General features: G+C 41.2%; 1 protein-coding gene across 1 annotated transcript in view; it reads right to left on the reverse strand.

Annotated features, from left to right (window-relative positions):
• The window catches only part of Fgf12 (fibroblast growth factor 12), a 577898-nt gene extending 567633 nt beyond the window's left edge, over window positions 1-10265 (reverse strand). Inside the window, exons 1-2 of the mRNA XM_021184731.2 lie at window positions 10161-10265; window positions 9837-9979 (exon numbers count right to left, since the gene is read on the reverse strand). Of these exons, the coding sequence (XP_021040390.1) occupies window positions 9837-9849 (13 nt within the window). The 5' untranslated portion in view covers window positions 9850-9979; window positions 10161-10265. The remainder of the gene's footprint in view (window positions 1-9836; window positions 9980-10160) is intronic.
• Between the last annotated feature and the right edge of the window lie 3126 nt (window positions 10266-13391).

A 13391-nucleotide genomic window follows, 5' to 3' on the forward strand; every position in this document is an offset into this window, starting at 1 on the left:
AACGCAAGAAATGATATCAAACTCCCACAGCGAGTTGAGACATGAGTATGGATTCAGATCTAGACCTCCACATTCCAAGCTAGGATCATTTCCATAGGTCTCCATCACTATCCATCAAAGCAAATTGACAGTCCTACCATGCATAAAGCTGCATGCTATGACTGGAGAGTTAAGAGATGTCCCCAACAAGCTTGTGTCCTCAGTGGGTGGCACTATTTTGAGATCTGTAGAGTCTGTAGGAGGTAGGGTTTGCTGTGGGAGGGTGCATCACCATGGTGGGTCTTTGAGGAGTATAAATCTCTCTGGCTCCAGGTGAAATCTCACCGTCCTGGACTGTGCCTGACACCTACTGATCACACTCCTCCTACCACAGATGATGTCGCTGTTGTTTCATCATGTCTTCTCCATTGTGATTGACAGACTCTTCTAAAACTGTGAGCGAAAATAATGCCTTCCTTGTAAAAGCTGTTTCTGTAAGCTATTGTGTTCTCATGAATATAAAAAAATAAATAATATTCTAAATGGTAATTTCTCCAGGCTTAGTGCTTTCTTCCTTAGAATAATATCAACTGTCAACCCAGCTACATGCCCATAAACTCAGTCTCAAAAATAATTACATTAAAAAACAGGCTTAAGGCTAGGCATCATGGCACATGCCTTCAATCTCTTCACTCTGGAGGCAGCGACAAATAGATTTCTGTGAGTTTATGGCTAGTCTGGTCTACACATGAGTTTCAGGCCAACAGTGAGATCAGCTTTGAAATGCAAACAAACAAACAAACAACAACAAAAGCTAGTTCAACATTGGATCTGTAAAATCAATGTGGTTATTTGGACTACTATCCACTATGCTTTATTTTCTATAGAAAGCAAGAACAGGGATCAAAACAGAACATTAGAAAGCTGACAACATAGCTTCTCTATAATATGAGAGTGAAGTGGGCAGAAGAAGGAGAGGAGGAGGAAGATAAAAAGGAAGAGGAAGAAGGAGAAGGAAAGAAGAGAAAAGGGGTGGGATAAAGGAGAAGGAGCAGGAAAGAAGTCATGAAAGTTGGTTCAGAACACTGAGATTTAAAAGATCCCCTCCCCCCAAGGAACATTTATAGGATAAGTAGAGGAAACAGAACTTGAACACAGGACTTTCTTGTTCCACTAGAACACAGCACGTGTGTTTCTCACTCCCATGTTCCAAACCCAATAGAAAGCTTCAGCATCCCACAAGCACGGAGAGCCCAGTTTTCAAAGCTCGAACTTGGGACATTTCACATGGCCATCCATTCCCAAAAGTGCTGTGCAATGATTCAACCAACCATCACCTGACTGTGAGAGGCAGGAGCCGCCATTCCTCCCCTCCCCCGAGGTTATCCAGAGCATTACTGCTTTGTTTTGTCTGCTGGTGCTGATGTGAAGCCTGCAGGTAAAAATGCTCCACGTCATCTTGTTTTGAATTTGCAGGCTCACAAATAAAGCATGATTTGCAGAGTCTTTCTTCTCGATACACAACAAATATTTCTTCCTTAAATTCTACAGAAAGAATCGCACAGAACTGAACTAAATTCAGTTTCGAGTGTCCTAGAAATGGTGAAAATATTTTGGAATGCAAGAAGAGCCTTTGGAACGGCTTTTCGTTTTCCATATTTTCCTTCTCAATTGGAGCAATCATATAAAAAGTGTTTTATAATTATTGTATTTATGCAATCTAGTATGTGAATGAAACTAAGAAAAACAAACAAATAAAAAGTTTTGATATATTTTGAGGTCAGAAACATGTCTCCCGTTTCCAGTTTCCAAATAGCTGGAGGGAAATCATCTCAGTTTGCTTTGTAGTGAGGTCTGTTTAGTCAGTTTGAACATGGTGAGCATTTGAGAACCTGATACAAACCTAAATGCTGCTCATGGATGATATTATAAGAGCAAGGGATATTCCAGGAGGCAGTGACTTGCATGGCTGCCTTTTCTTGCCTACTTACTAAAGAGAATTCATTTGTATTTGGTGATCCTTTGAATGGCCTGTGAAAGCTTCTGGATTGTTCTTCCTGCTGTCCATCCCATTGGGCTGTTTCTCTGACTAACGTGGACAAACAGAATTTAAAATCAGCTCATTAACACATGTCTGTAGCATGAGCCATAAGGATGTTAAGATAAAAACATCATGACTTTGAGGCCAGCCTACATGACAAAGAGCAGCTTCCTTCATGTGGTGTAAAGTCACTTTTTGTTGTTGTTGTTGTTTTGGTTTTAGTTTTTTGAGACAGGGTTTCTCTATGTAGCCCTGGCTGTCCTGGAACTCACTTTGTATACCAGGCTGGCCTCAAACTCAGAAATCTGCCTGCCTCTGCCTCCCCAGTGCTGGGATTAAAGGCGTGCGCCACCACGCCCAGCTGTAAAGTCACTTTTGATGAAATGTGCTCCTGGAGTCCCGAGAGGTGGTAAACATCTAGAAGGTGGCACTGGTGAAAAGGGGAAAGCTCTGTGAAAGAACAACAGGTGTCTTTGAGATTTCAACCAAGGTACCATCATTTGCATCACAGCCACGAAGTAGCTTAACTTCTCTGGGTCAGAATCCCACTTTTGCGAGGAGAAGAAGGGGGCTATACAATGAAACTGGAGAGATGAGAAAACTCCAAAGAGTTAAGAGGCATAGTTCCTAGTAAAACCTGTACCATGTCTTCCTGCAAACAAAGGGTGCTAATAAGATGAATGAATGACCTGTCTCTCAGCTTCAGTTTCACTTACTTTACATACGTATGTATTTATTTTCTCTCTCAAGTCTGTAGCAGAGGAATCAAATCTCTCCTTGATGGTCTTTAGCACTAAAAAAAATGATTTTAAAAAAATAACAAAGGAAGAAGAAGGCCTGCAGTGTTCTTGATTAAACACACAGTTAGTTACTTGCTTGCCATGTGTCTTGCCTGTCATGCATCTAATTTCCGAAATATTTCAGTAATAGCTCAGTGCCCTGGATCCCAGGTGCCCTGTGGCTCTTATTTGAGAATCACTGCTGATGGACAGAATTTACCCACTTGCACAGTGCTTCAAATCCAGTCAATGCATTCTTGACCGGATGTATCTCTGCCTACTACCAACCCACAAAATGTTGCATAACTGCCTCACAACAAAGTCTTAGCATCAATAGTAACTTAAGAACAAATGCAATAATCAGAAAAGTTCCTGTTGGACATGTAACCGGCTGTGGCTCAGTGTTGGCACATACTTAACTAAAGTAAGGCCCTCAGTTCTATCCTGAACACCTATATAAACACATGGAGTTTGTTAAGTACATCAGTAAATCAAGTAGGATGTGCACTTGGCTAAAGTGAAACCTTTGTGAATGTCAGTGCAGGTTGCTTGCTAAGGACCTGTGCAGTCTGCTCCTCCCTCTGAAAAGACCAATGGTACTTCGTAATTCTGCTATTGTGGTATGGAGGTGGGAATGAGTCGGAGGAGCCTTGGCTTATAGAGAAACAGCCCAGTTTTTTGATATTCCATTTTGTCTATGAGATGAAGTCAAAGCGTATAACCATGGAGCTTTAAAGCAGATCATACACAAAGACCTTTGTGAAACCACAAAGCGCCTCATGGTGTTATTTATAGTTGTTAATGTGCACCGCATTCAGAACCTGTCGGTAACAAATGTAATAAATTGCTATTGGTCACTTAGCGGGCACAAACATGTCTATTTAAGGACAGAGAGATGCCTCCGAGGATATAGGTATTTGCCACCAAGCCTGACAGGTTATCTATCCTCTGACCTGCACACATTCACATACATGTGAATGCTCAAAACAAACAAATACACAAACATAATAGCACTAATCTAGTCATGTCAGTACCTCACAAACTTGAAAGAACAAAAAGGCAAGGCTAAGAAAGTGGCCGCCCCTGGACGCTTTGCTGAGGATAAGAAGTCTGCTAATAACCACTTAAGTTCAACAATTCATTCCCAGGTAGGCAGCTGGTCAGCTGGAACTGCTTTCAGAGGAGACTCATAGTTGCTGTTCACATGTTCTCCCACACAGTGATTTTTCTTTTGAAGAAACCAAGGTAAAAACCAAAGAAAGGCATTACTGCTGTAGAACATGTAGTCTTCTCTCGGGGTCTCTAATTACACTAGAATTCCATATTCTAGCCTCCTAGGTAACCTACGAGGACTTGGAGAGATGAATGGAACAGAAGTGTTTCTAAAATAAACAACCCAGGGTCTGTTTGTAAATCCCAGCTCCAAGCCCAGAGAATTGGAATCAGGACACAAATCTCTACCCTGCACTCAACAGTATTCCTGGAACAACATGACAATTCATCGTACATTTAAATCAGATGAGCCAAACTCTCTTTACTGTTTAAAAATCTTGAGACCCAGAAAGGCAAAGAGAGTTGCTCAAAGTTAACACCATTTGGACTGGGCAAGAATCTGCGTGCCCTATACCCAGTGACCATTCTACCACTTTCCTTACTAGATCTGACTTCTCCACCATGGTGGTCTTTCTAGTTGTTATTTCTGTTCAACGAGGAAGCAATTTTCATAAAATTATTTTTCAGTTCTGCTAAGTTAACAACTGCAAAAAGCATTTTGTTTCTTTTCCAGAAAGCGTGAGCAAGTTTTGTTGGGAACAGAAGTTGGTTTCCAGCCTTCTCTGCCCTGGAATCAAACTGATGTTCCTCAGTGCCTTTGTAATATGATGACTTTCTCTCTCTCTCTCAGGTACTAATCCTTCAACACATGAAAATGTTGCTAAAAAAAACTATTGTCTATTCAACTCAGCGTGTAAAATCAACTCAGCAGTTAAAACCAGGGTGCCTACTATCAAAAGTAACATGTTTTTCCTAAGGTGGACTCCAGAGTACTTGCTGAAATGTTACAGGATCAAATTCCGCCCTCAAGAAAGTTAATCAATACAGTAACAAAGACAAGGGGTAGGAGAGCAACGTGGTTAAGATCAAGGATTACATCTTAGTTTTTGTTACTTAAACAGAGTCTCAGGTAGACCAGGCTGGCTTCATACTAACTATATTGTAGAGTCTATCCTCTGACTCCTAATTCTCCGGGTGCTGGAGTTACGGCCATGAGCTACTACATTTTGCTTAGTTTTCTTATAGATTTTCAGAACTAAGCATGTTGCCCACAAAGTAGATACTCATTAAATATTTATTTAAATAAAGATCATTCAATTGATGGTGTAAGAAATGCAACATACGAAAGCAGGCATTTCAGCTGCATAGAAAATTCTATATAAATAGCCATTAAACACAGAGGTCAGGAAAGACAGTGCAGAACACTGAACTGAAAGACAGTTCAGAGAGCTGAGCAATACAATACAATGGAATACAATACAATGGAAGTGACCTGTACTGTGGTGAGACTCATGCCAACTTAAACAGTGCAATGCCTCTCATTGGCTAACAGGAATTCTCAGTGAACTTCGAGAATAAATGTTTAAAGATCATTGGGAGCTGAAAGCAAATGGCTAGAGTAAGAACAGGAGGGGTTCTTAAAATCAAGTCTGAATGGTATTCAAACAACAAGTCAGAGACTTTCTTATCTGCTTTCTCCCAAACAGGGGTCTGGGACCTGAGCACTCACCCGTAACCTCCACAAAGAGTAGATGATCTCTACGGTGTCTTGTGTACTGTCCCTTTCAGTTACAGTCTGCTTCCTACAATTTAGACAAGTGGCTCTGAGACTTTTCTTTTTTTTTTTTTTTTTTACATATTTTCCTCAATTACATTTCCAATGCTATCCCAAAAGTCCCCCATACCGCCCCCCACTTCCCTACCCTCCCATTCCCATTCTTTTGGCCCTGGCATTCCCCTATATTGGGGCATATAAAGTTTGCAAGTCCAATGGGCCTCTCTTTCCAGTGATGGCCGACTAGGCCATCTTTCGATACATATGCAGCTAGAGACAAGAGCTCTGGGGTACTGGTTAGTTCATCTTGTTGTTCCAACTATAGGGTTGCAGATCCCTTTAGCTCCTTGGGTACTTTCTCTAGCTTCTCCATTGGGAGCCCTGTGATACATCCAATAGCTGACTGTGAGCATCCACTCCTGTGTTTGCTAGGCCCCTGCATAGTCTCACAAGAGACAGCTATCTTTGGGTCCTTTCAGCAAAATCTTGCTAGTGTATGCAATGGTGAGACTTTAACATATATGTAAACGACCATGCAATTTTTCAGGAACCCAGGTATGAAGTAATAAATCCTGAGAGATTTGGCAAGCATCTTTAAAAACTTCTGAGGTGATGCTCATGGTCCTGAAATGTGGACCAAGTGAGTTCTAGGATCAATGGTTATTGGCTGGCTAGTAGCATCATTTGGAAGATGTGGGGGGGGTTGATGAGAATGGACCCCATAGACTTATATGTTTGAATGCTTGGTTCACAGCTGGTGGAACTATCTGGGAAGGATTAGGAGGTGTGGCCACTGGGGGGAGGTGGGCTTTAATATTTTACAAGCCCATAACCCCTCTCTCTTCCTCTCCCCCTCCCCTCCCCCTCCCCCTTTTTCCCCTTCTCTCTCTGGAAGACATAAACTCTCTGCTACTGCTTCAGCACTACACCTGCCTGCCACCATGCTTCCTGCCCAGATAATCATGAACTCACACTCTGAAACCATAAGTGTTTTCTTTAAGTTGTCTTAGCCATCGCATCTCTTCACAACAATAGAAAATTAACTAAGACAGAGTAGGGGTATTGGGTTTTGGTTTTGGTTTGTTTGTTTTTAAAGAACTATACACAGATCCCTTCCTTAGAACTAGGTAAACTCAAATCTCAAAGAATGCAGCCTAAACATCTCTACATAGAGAAATCACTATAGGTGTTTTGCTTGTTTATTTTTTTGTTTTGTTTTGTTTTGTTTTTTGTTTAATATAGGTAACATGCATGAAGTTGAGACTCTATGCAAAGCAAAGAGTGATACAGTGAGGTGAGAGGAAAACAGAGAAGAGAAACATGAGGTACCTTTAAATCATTGCTCCTGAAACTTTATCCTGAATACAGACGACCTGGAGTCTGTAATCAGTCGGTTTAATGGGCCTAGAGTAAAACTGAGCATCCTGCAGTTCTAAATGTGTCTGCAAACCGCAGTCTATCATTGAGCACACAAATGGGTGGCTCTCAAACACATCACACCTGGGTCGTTTAAAAAGTGCACACATCTTGGTTCCTATCCAACATTTGAATTAAGTATCTTAAATACCGACCCTTCATGAGAGTGTTTATGAAGCATACCAAGCTGTTCTAGGATGCAGAAAAGTTTCTAGACCCCAAGTTCATATATTAAACACTCTACGTTATTTGAGAATAGTCCTTGGGATCTTCAGGGCACAATTTCTGTCAAAATTACTCCCAACACGTCAAACCCAGTCTTGGAGACAATGTAATTACCACGGAGCACAAAGATCCTTGATACTGACTCAGAATTGAGCTGCTTTTCCTCCTTATCTTCGATGATGGGGAGTGATGTAAAATAATAAGAAAGCAAGCCGAACTCATGGCTTTCACGGAGCTGGCTGGCTTCTCTGCTCTTCAAACAGTAAAGGTAATGTGAAGGTGGCCTGAAACTGGTGACAGGGTTCACATCTAAACAGAGGTCACAGGAACGTTTTCTGGTATGATAAACTCTAGCATAGTCAACTGAATCATGTGATGATTCTTTCACTCTGTCTAAAATTAATTCCAATAAAGGAAATAATGAGTAATGTACTTATTACTTGAGCATATCTTCCTATGATTACATTTGAATCTACTGGGGACAGGGCATAAGAAATGAAAGATGTTCCGATTAGAATGGAATGCAGACACAAATGCCCATTAATATACTCCTTTCCCCATCTGGAATAAAAATTCAGAGTTAGCTGCAGTCCTAATCATGCCAATTGCATTGATTTAGAAACTATAAGTATTCGTGTCAGCGTGGTTGCTAATTGGACAAGTCGGCTTTGTAAAGTCCAGAAATTAAAATTCATCAAGACTTCCACTTGCTCCTTTGTTACAAGTAACTGTGAGTCCTCTGCAAAATGGCCATGATATTGGCTTATAAAGAGAATTCTCATTGCCTTTATATCAAAGCTGTGAGCCACTAGATCATTGTTGTCTGACTTAACATAGAACTTTTGGCCCAGTTCCTCTCAGGTCTATTTCTGAAATTCTGTCTCCCTTCTGAACTCCCCAGACTGGCAGCATGGCTGGAACTCTATGGTTATTATTAGGACTTATAAGCCACCTGGAACTCTGAGAGGCAGGCAGCATTCCTTATAGGCAATAAAAGAAAATACAAAGTATTGCCGAAAGATACATCCTTATTTTATGATGGACCAATAGATTGCTGTATAAATTTGAGGCAAATGTTACCAAGAACCATTGCCAAATAGCCAGATTTAATGGCCAAATACCAGGTGTCGTCTAAGCAGAAAAACAGTTTTTCATAGTAAAGTGATACTCTCTGTTGTTAACCTTATGTCCAAGAAATGCTTAAGTAACTAAAACATTATATTAATTTATGATTTAAGAAAGATTGCATTTTCATTTTAAAGTGGATTCTGTAATACACTATGTATATTAAGAGATGCTGATTTTTCTCTGTATGTACATTATTGTCGGACAAGGAAGTGCCCACCAAATGTATCATAAAAATAATTTGCCCTATCTGAAAACTACCGGCTACTCTCTCTCCACATCATTTCAGATCTTCCTTTAGTGCCAGTGCTTACCTAGGTACAATTACAACAAACCTACTAATTAAATACTCAAAATAACCTTACTGAGCAGACAGCTGCTATCACCAACACTAGTTTTACTAATCATACCAGAAATAGGTAGCTCACCACCACTCCCTGAGCCTTAAGTACATTGCCACAGTGACTGACATTCTGGTTAAAAATAAAACCTCGCTTCAAATATAGCTTCTTCCAGTTCTGGATAATGAATATAGTTTCATAAAAGTTGACATCATTTCTCTGATTTCACCAAAATTAAATACATTCTATATTCCTACTGGATATCTGGCCACGTCGTCACTCAGGGTACTCACAACCTAGTGGGCATTTTAAGGAAGGGAAGAGACCTGTTTGTGTGGGGTTAAGTCCAAAGGACATCCAAACTTACAATTCTAATGGTTGCTTTGTTTATATGCGTTAGATATGCCAATGAGAAGTTGATTCCCACAGTTCATGTAGCAGTTGGTGGGTGTAAATTTTTCAAATTTGCTTATGAGGAGAATTTAAATATGTACATGTCCAAAACTAGTGAACACAACGCGCTCAAAGAGCCAAGCAATACTTCTGTACCCTGATCTTCTTAGAGGTCAGTTCCTGTGCACGCTGTTTCAGATAGATCCAATTTTTCGTCTGATAACCATTCAAAATGCAGTCGGATGCCATACACACCCAGAAACACCATGTTTGTAGGGTGGGGTGGAGAAACTCAAACATTTTTAGCAATGCATTATTGGAGATCAGCTATAAATATGCCTGCAAGCATATCCTAAAGCCAACAAAATATATGTATTTCAGTTCATCATTGTACAGGAAAGAAATCGCTTTACCAACACATCTTTCCTCCCCCTCCATTTTGGGAGGGAGTCTTCTCCATCCCCCCATAAAAAAAACTCATCCCACTCCACTACGCAACTGATGGGAGTATTAAACACTGGCTTCCACGCTGTGGGAGTTAGTGGCCTTCTTGCCACGTTCCTGCTGCTGCAACGGACATAGCATCTCCTCCTCCTATCGACCTAGTGTGATGCTCCTCCCGCTCCGGAGCACTGCAGTCCCCTAGCCGAGGGCTGCCCTGGCCACACGCACATGCAGCGGGAAGTGCCCCGGTGGGGACAGCCACATACCTTTGCTCTCCATTTCGGTCCCTTTAGAGTGCTGGGAAGTTCAATGGAAGTTGGCAGGAAGATGTGGGCCCGCTTCAGATCCCCAAATCTGGAAAGCCAATCTGATGCTTTCGCCCGTACTTCCTTCTTTCCCTTCAGGCTTCCTGAAAGATGGGATTTCTTAAACCTTGAAGCTGCGATCAGCCACCAAAGGACACTTAGCAGCAGCAGCAGATTTGCCTCTACATAGATTAGGTTGCGATGCATATCTGATACTGAAAAGCATGCACAGGCCCGCTCAGAATTGTATTTTTTTTTTTTTTTTTTTTTTTTTTTTTTTTTTACCTGAGTCTGGAAGCTGCAAGCAGGAGCTGTCCTCGGAGCGTGGTGCTGCAGGTGTAGTGACAGATCATCCCACTTTGCTCTGGATGTACAGCAGATTTGCATGGGCGCTGGCACGCATGCGCAGGGCGTCCCCCTCCCTTTTTCACCGCCTCCCGCTCCCCCGCCCTCCCTGGCTTCTCTCCCCAATACGGTCCTCAGTATCCCAGCCCGAAAGCAGTAGCATTCGGTCACAGGAAAGCGCTGCTAAAAATAAACGCCGGACCGGATTTTCCCCTGCAAACTAGAAAATGGATTGGACTGGAACGGCGCATCAATCCCATCCGATTTTCCAGGACTGCTTACTGAAGCCCTCGAAGAGGCCAGGGTGTCTGAGCTGAGCGTGCTGCCTTCCCCAAGGCAGAGGGATTTACGAATTCTGCTTAGTGGACATGATGTGGGCTCCTCGTGGTTGCTGCAGTAACTTCCCAAGTGTCTGCATCCCCTTTTCTCCCTACAGACTTCCCAGGTCGACCCTCTCCATCCCTGTGTTTGTTTGTTTTGCTTCTCCGGTAGAGTGGCAGGAGTCCGGGGCCCGTGGTACTTTAGCATCCTCCCTTTTCTGTACCATCCAGACTGGGTGTCCCTTTTGGCATCCACCCCAGCACTGTTTCCGTACAGGCTCCACGGTTTCTGAAGTTCTTCAAACAAAGCGCCCGGCCGGAGGTGTCCAGAGGCGCTGTTTATCACCAAGATGGAAAGTCCCTAAAGATGGGAAGGCACCTTATAGGTATAACTATATATTTCGAAATGGAGAAATGTGGTTCCACCCTCTTTTTTTTATTTTGTATTTATTTATTTATTTTTTAGTGGCAAGGCAAACATTTTTGTTTCAGGCTGTAGAGAAGGCTCAGAAGGACAAACTATCACAGAGTGCTCTTCTTAAGCCCACACTGTATTTTGCTCATACATAAAATGTTTAATTGGGAAAATGTTACATATTTGCTAGTTTTTAATTGCCAAGATTTCCCTAAGAAGATATTTTGCTCCTCAAAACAGTTATATTGTTCTAGGGCATAAAAACGAATACAGAAAATTCAGATAACTGGAAAAGCCAAAGAACGAGATGGAGGGATCACTCACTCCCACCGAGTAAGAGGAGACTCTTTCCACAGCAGATTCCCACCCCAACTTCCAAAACGCAGAAATGAAATAAAATGTACTCGCCACAAGGAACATGGGGCTGGTTATAATTTAGCCTTGTAGTGATTCAAAGGGCGTCCTGGTTTGCCAGTGCTTGGTTCTATGACTACAAATTTTTATCATCACATGACTCAAAAGGACAGGGACTCTCAACAGCAGAGATGTCTTACCAGTGACTTCCTGGGCTGTAACAAGCCATAAAGCATGGGATCACAGAGACCATAAACTATCTGCAACTTATCTGCAGATTCAGAAGACATGCCCAACCAACTTTTCCGTTGCATTTGGTTTTCTGCCCACCAAAAAAAAAAAAGATTGCTGTTTGGGGGAGCATTGCCTACCATTTCCTTAGGGAAATTTGAACAACTAAAAACTAGCAAATACTTAACATTTTCCAATTAAAAATTGGAGGATTTCAAAACGTTGGTGTCGTTTCAATATTTTATGGGTGTAGGAAGGACGCCGAGAGTACCATCGTTCTGTAAGAGCATATCATAAAGAAATTTAGAGGTATTCATTTTGTTTTGTTTTGTTTTGTTTTGTTTTGTTTTTATCACTGCATCCTGGTTAGATACTTATTCACACTCCTCCCTCTCTCTGGCCCACTTCCCTTCCCACCAGTCCCTTCTCCACCTATAAATAGTACCCATCCACTTTCTTGTCTTTTTTTGTTTTTTGTTTTTTGTTTTATTCTGGATTCCAGATATAAGATTTCCTCTGTCTTATTTTTATCTAATATCAGCGTTGGTTCTAAACATACACATGTTTAATCCTCAGACCACAAAACACCAACAGACACTACCTAAAGCTTCCTGGTTCAGGTTTGAGACTCCTGGGTTTTTCAGTTGCAGTTCTTGTATTGTTTATATGAGTTTTAATTATAGTAATCATAGACTTTTAATATTTGCCTACCACCATCCCTCGGTCTGCAAACATCAGATAAGTATATCTTCAATTTCTACTGTCTATCTTTTTTAAGTTCTAGAGATTGACTCTATGGCATGGATATTTGAGAGGCAAGCATGCTACTGCTGAGCTATAGCCCCAGCCCCAGAATGTTTGATTTTTTTTAAATTAATATTTAAGTTGATAACTTGAGTTTCACTTAAAAAAATAACGACATAAACTTTGTCTTGGGATAAAGACAAAATCTCTAAGAATATCTGAACGTACTTCTGTCATCTTGCACTAGGGATATATATGAAGCAGCATCCTCCAGATGAGAATTTTGATCGACTCCAAAACCGTTCAACATGGTAAACATGGATGCACATATGTCTCTATGGCAGTGGTTCTCAACCTTACTAACGCCGCTACCCCTTAATACAATGTGTCCTGTAGTGGGGACCCCCAACCATAAAATTATTTCTGTTGCTACTTCCTAACTGTGAATTTCTACTGCTATGAATCCTAACGTAAATATCCGTGTTTTCCAATGGTCTTGGGCAACCCTGTCAGAGAGTCATTGGACCCGAAGGGTCATGACCCAGGTTGAGAGCTGATGCTCTGTGGTATTTAGAATAACATTCTCTTGAGGGTATACTGAGGAATAGTTCGCCTGGATCGTGTGGTAGTTCCAGTTTTTATTCTCTTGGATATTGATCTCTATAGTGATCAGATGAATTCACATTTCCCTCATTAGTGTTCTTAGTGTTTATTATTTTACAAGTAAAGACACTCAAATGGGGGTGAAACTCTTCACTGTGAAACAAAACTAGGTGTCAAGGTCCTGCCTTTACACGTACACTGGTATATCTCCCCATCTATAATGAACAAAAACAAGAGCAGCCTTCTATTTTATAAGCTCTCATTCCTTTTATTAGCTGTTCTAAACACCCGGGTGCCCTATTAAACCCAAATAAATCAAATATAATGCAAAATCTATGGCCAATCATTTAGGAACTTCTATTCTTCTCCAAGCTTAACTTCTAAACACAGTTATGATCCTAAGCAAATCCTTAGAGGCTACTTTTATGTTACGTTCATCACTGGAATACTTTCACCTCATCATAGTAACACCTCAAATACATATATACCTGCATCTTAGATTAT

This window comes from Mus caroli, chromosome 16, assembly GCF_900094665.2.
Source record: "Mus caroli chromosome 16, CAROLI_EIJ_v1.1, whole genome shotgun sequence".
Classification (NCBI taxonomy): Eukaryota; Metazoa; Chordata; class Mammalia; order Rodentia; family Muridae; genus Mus; species Mus caroli.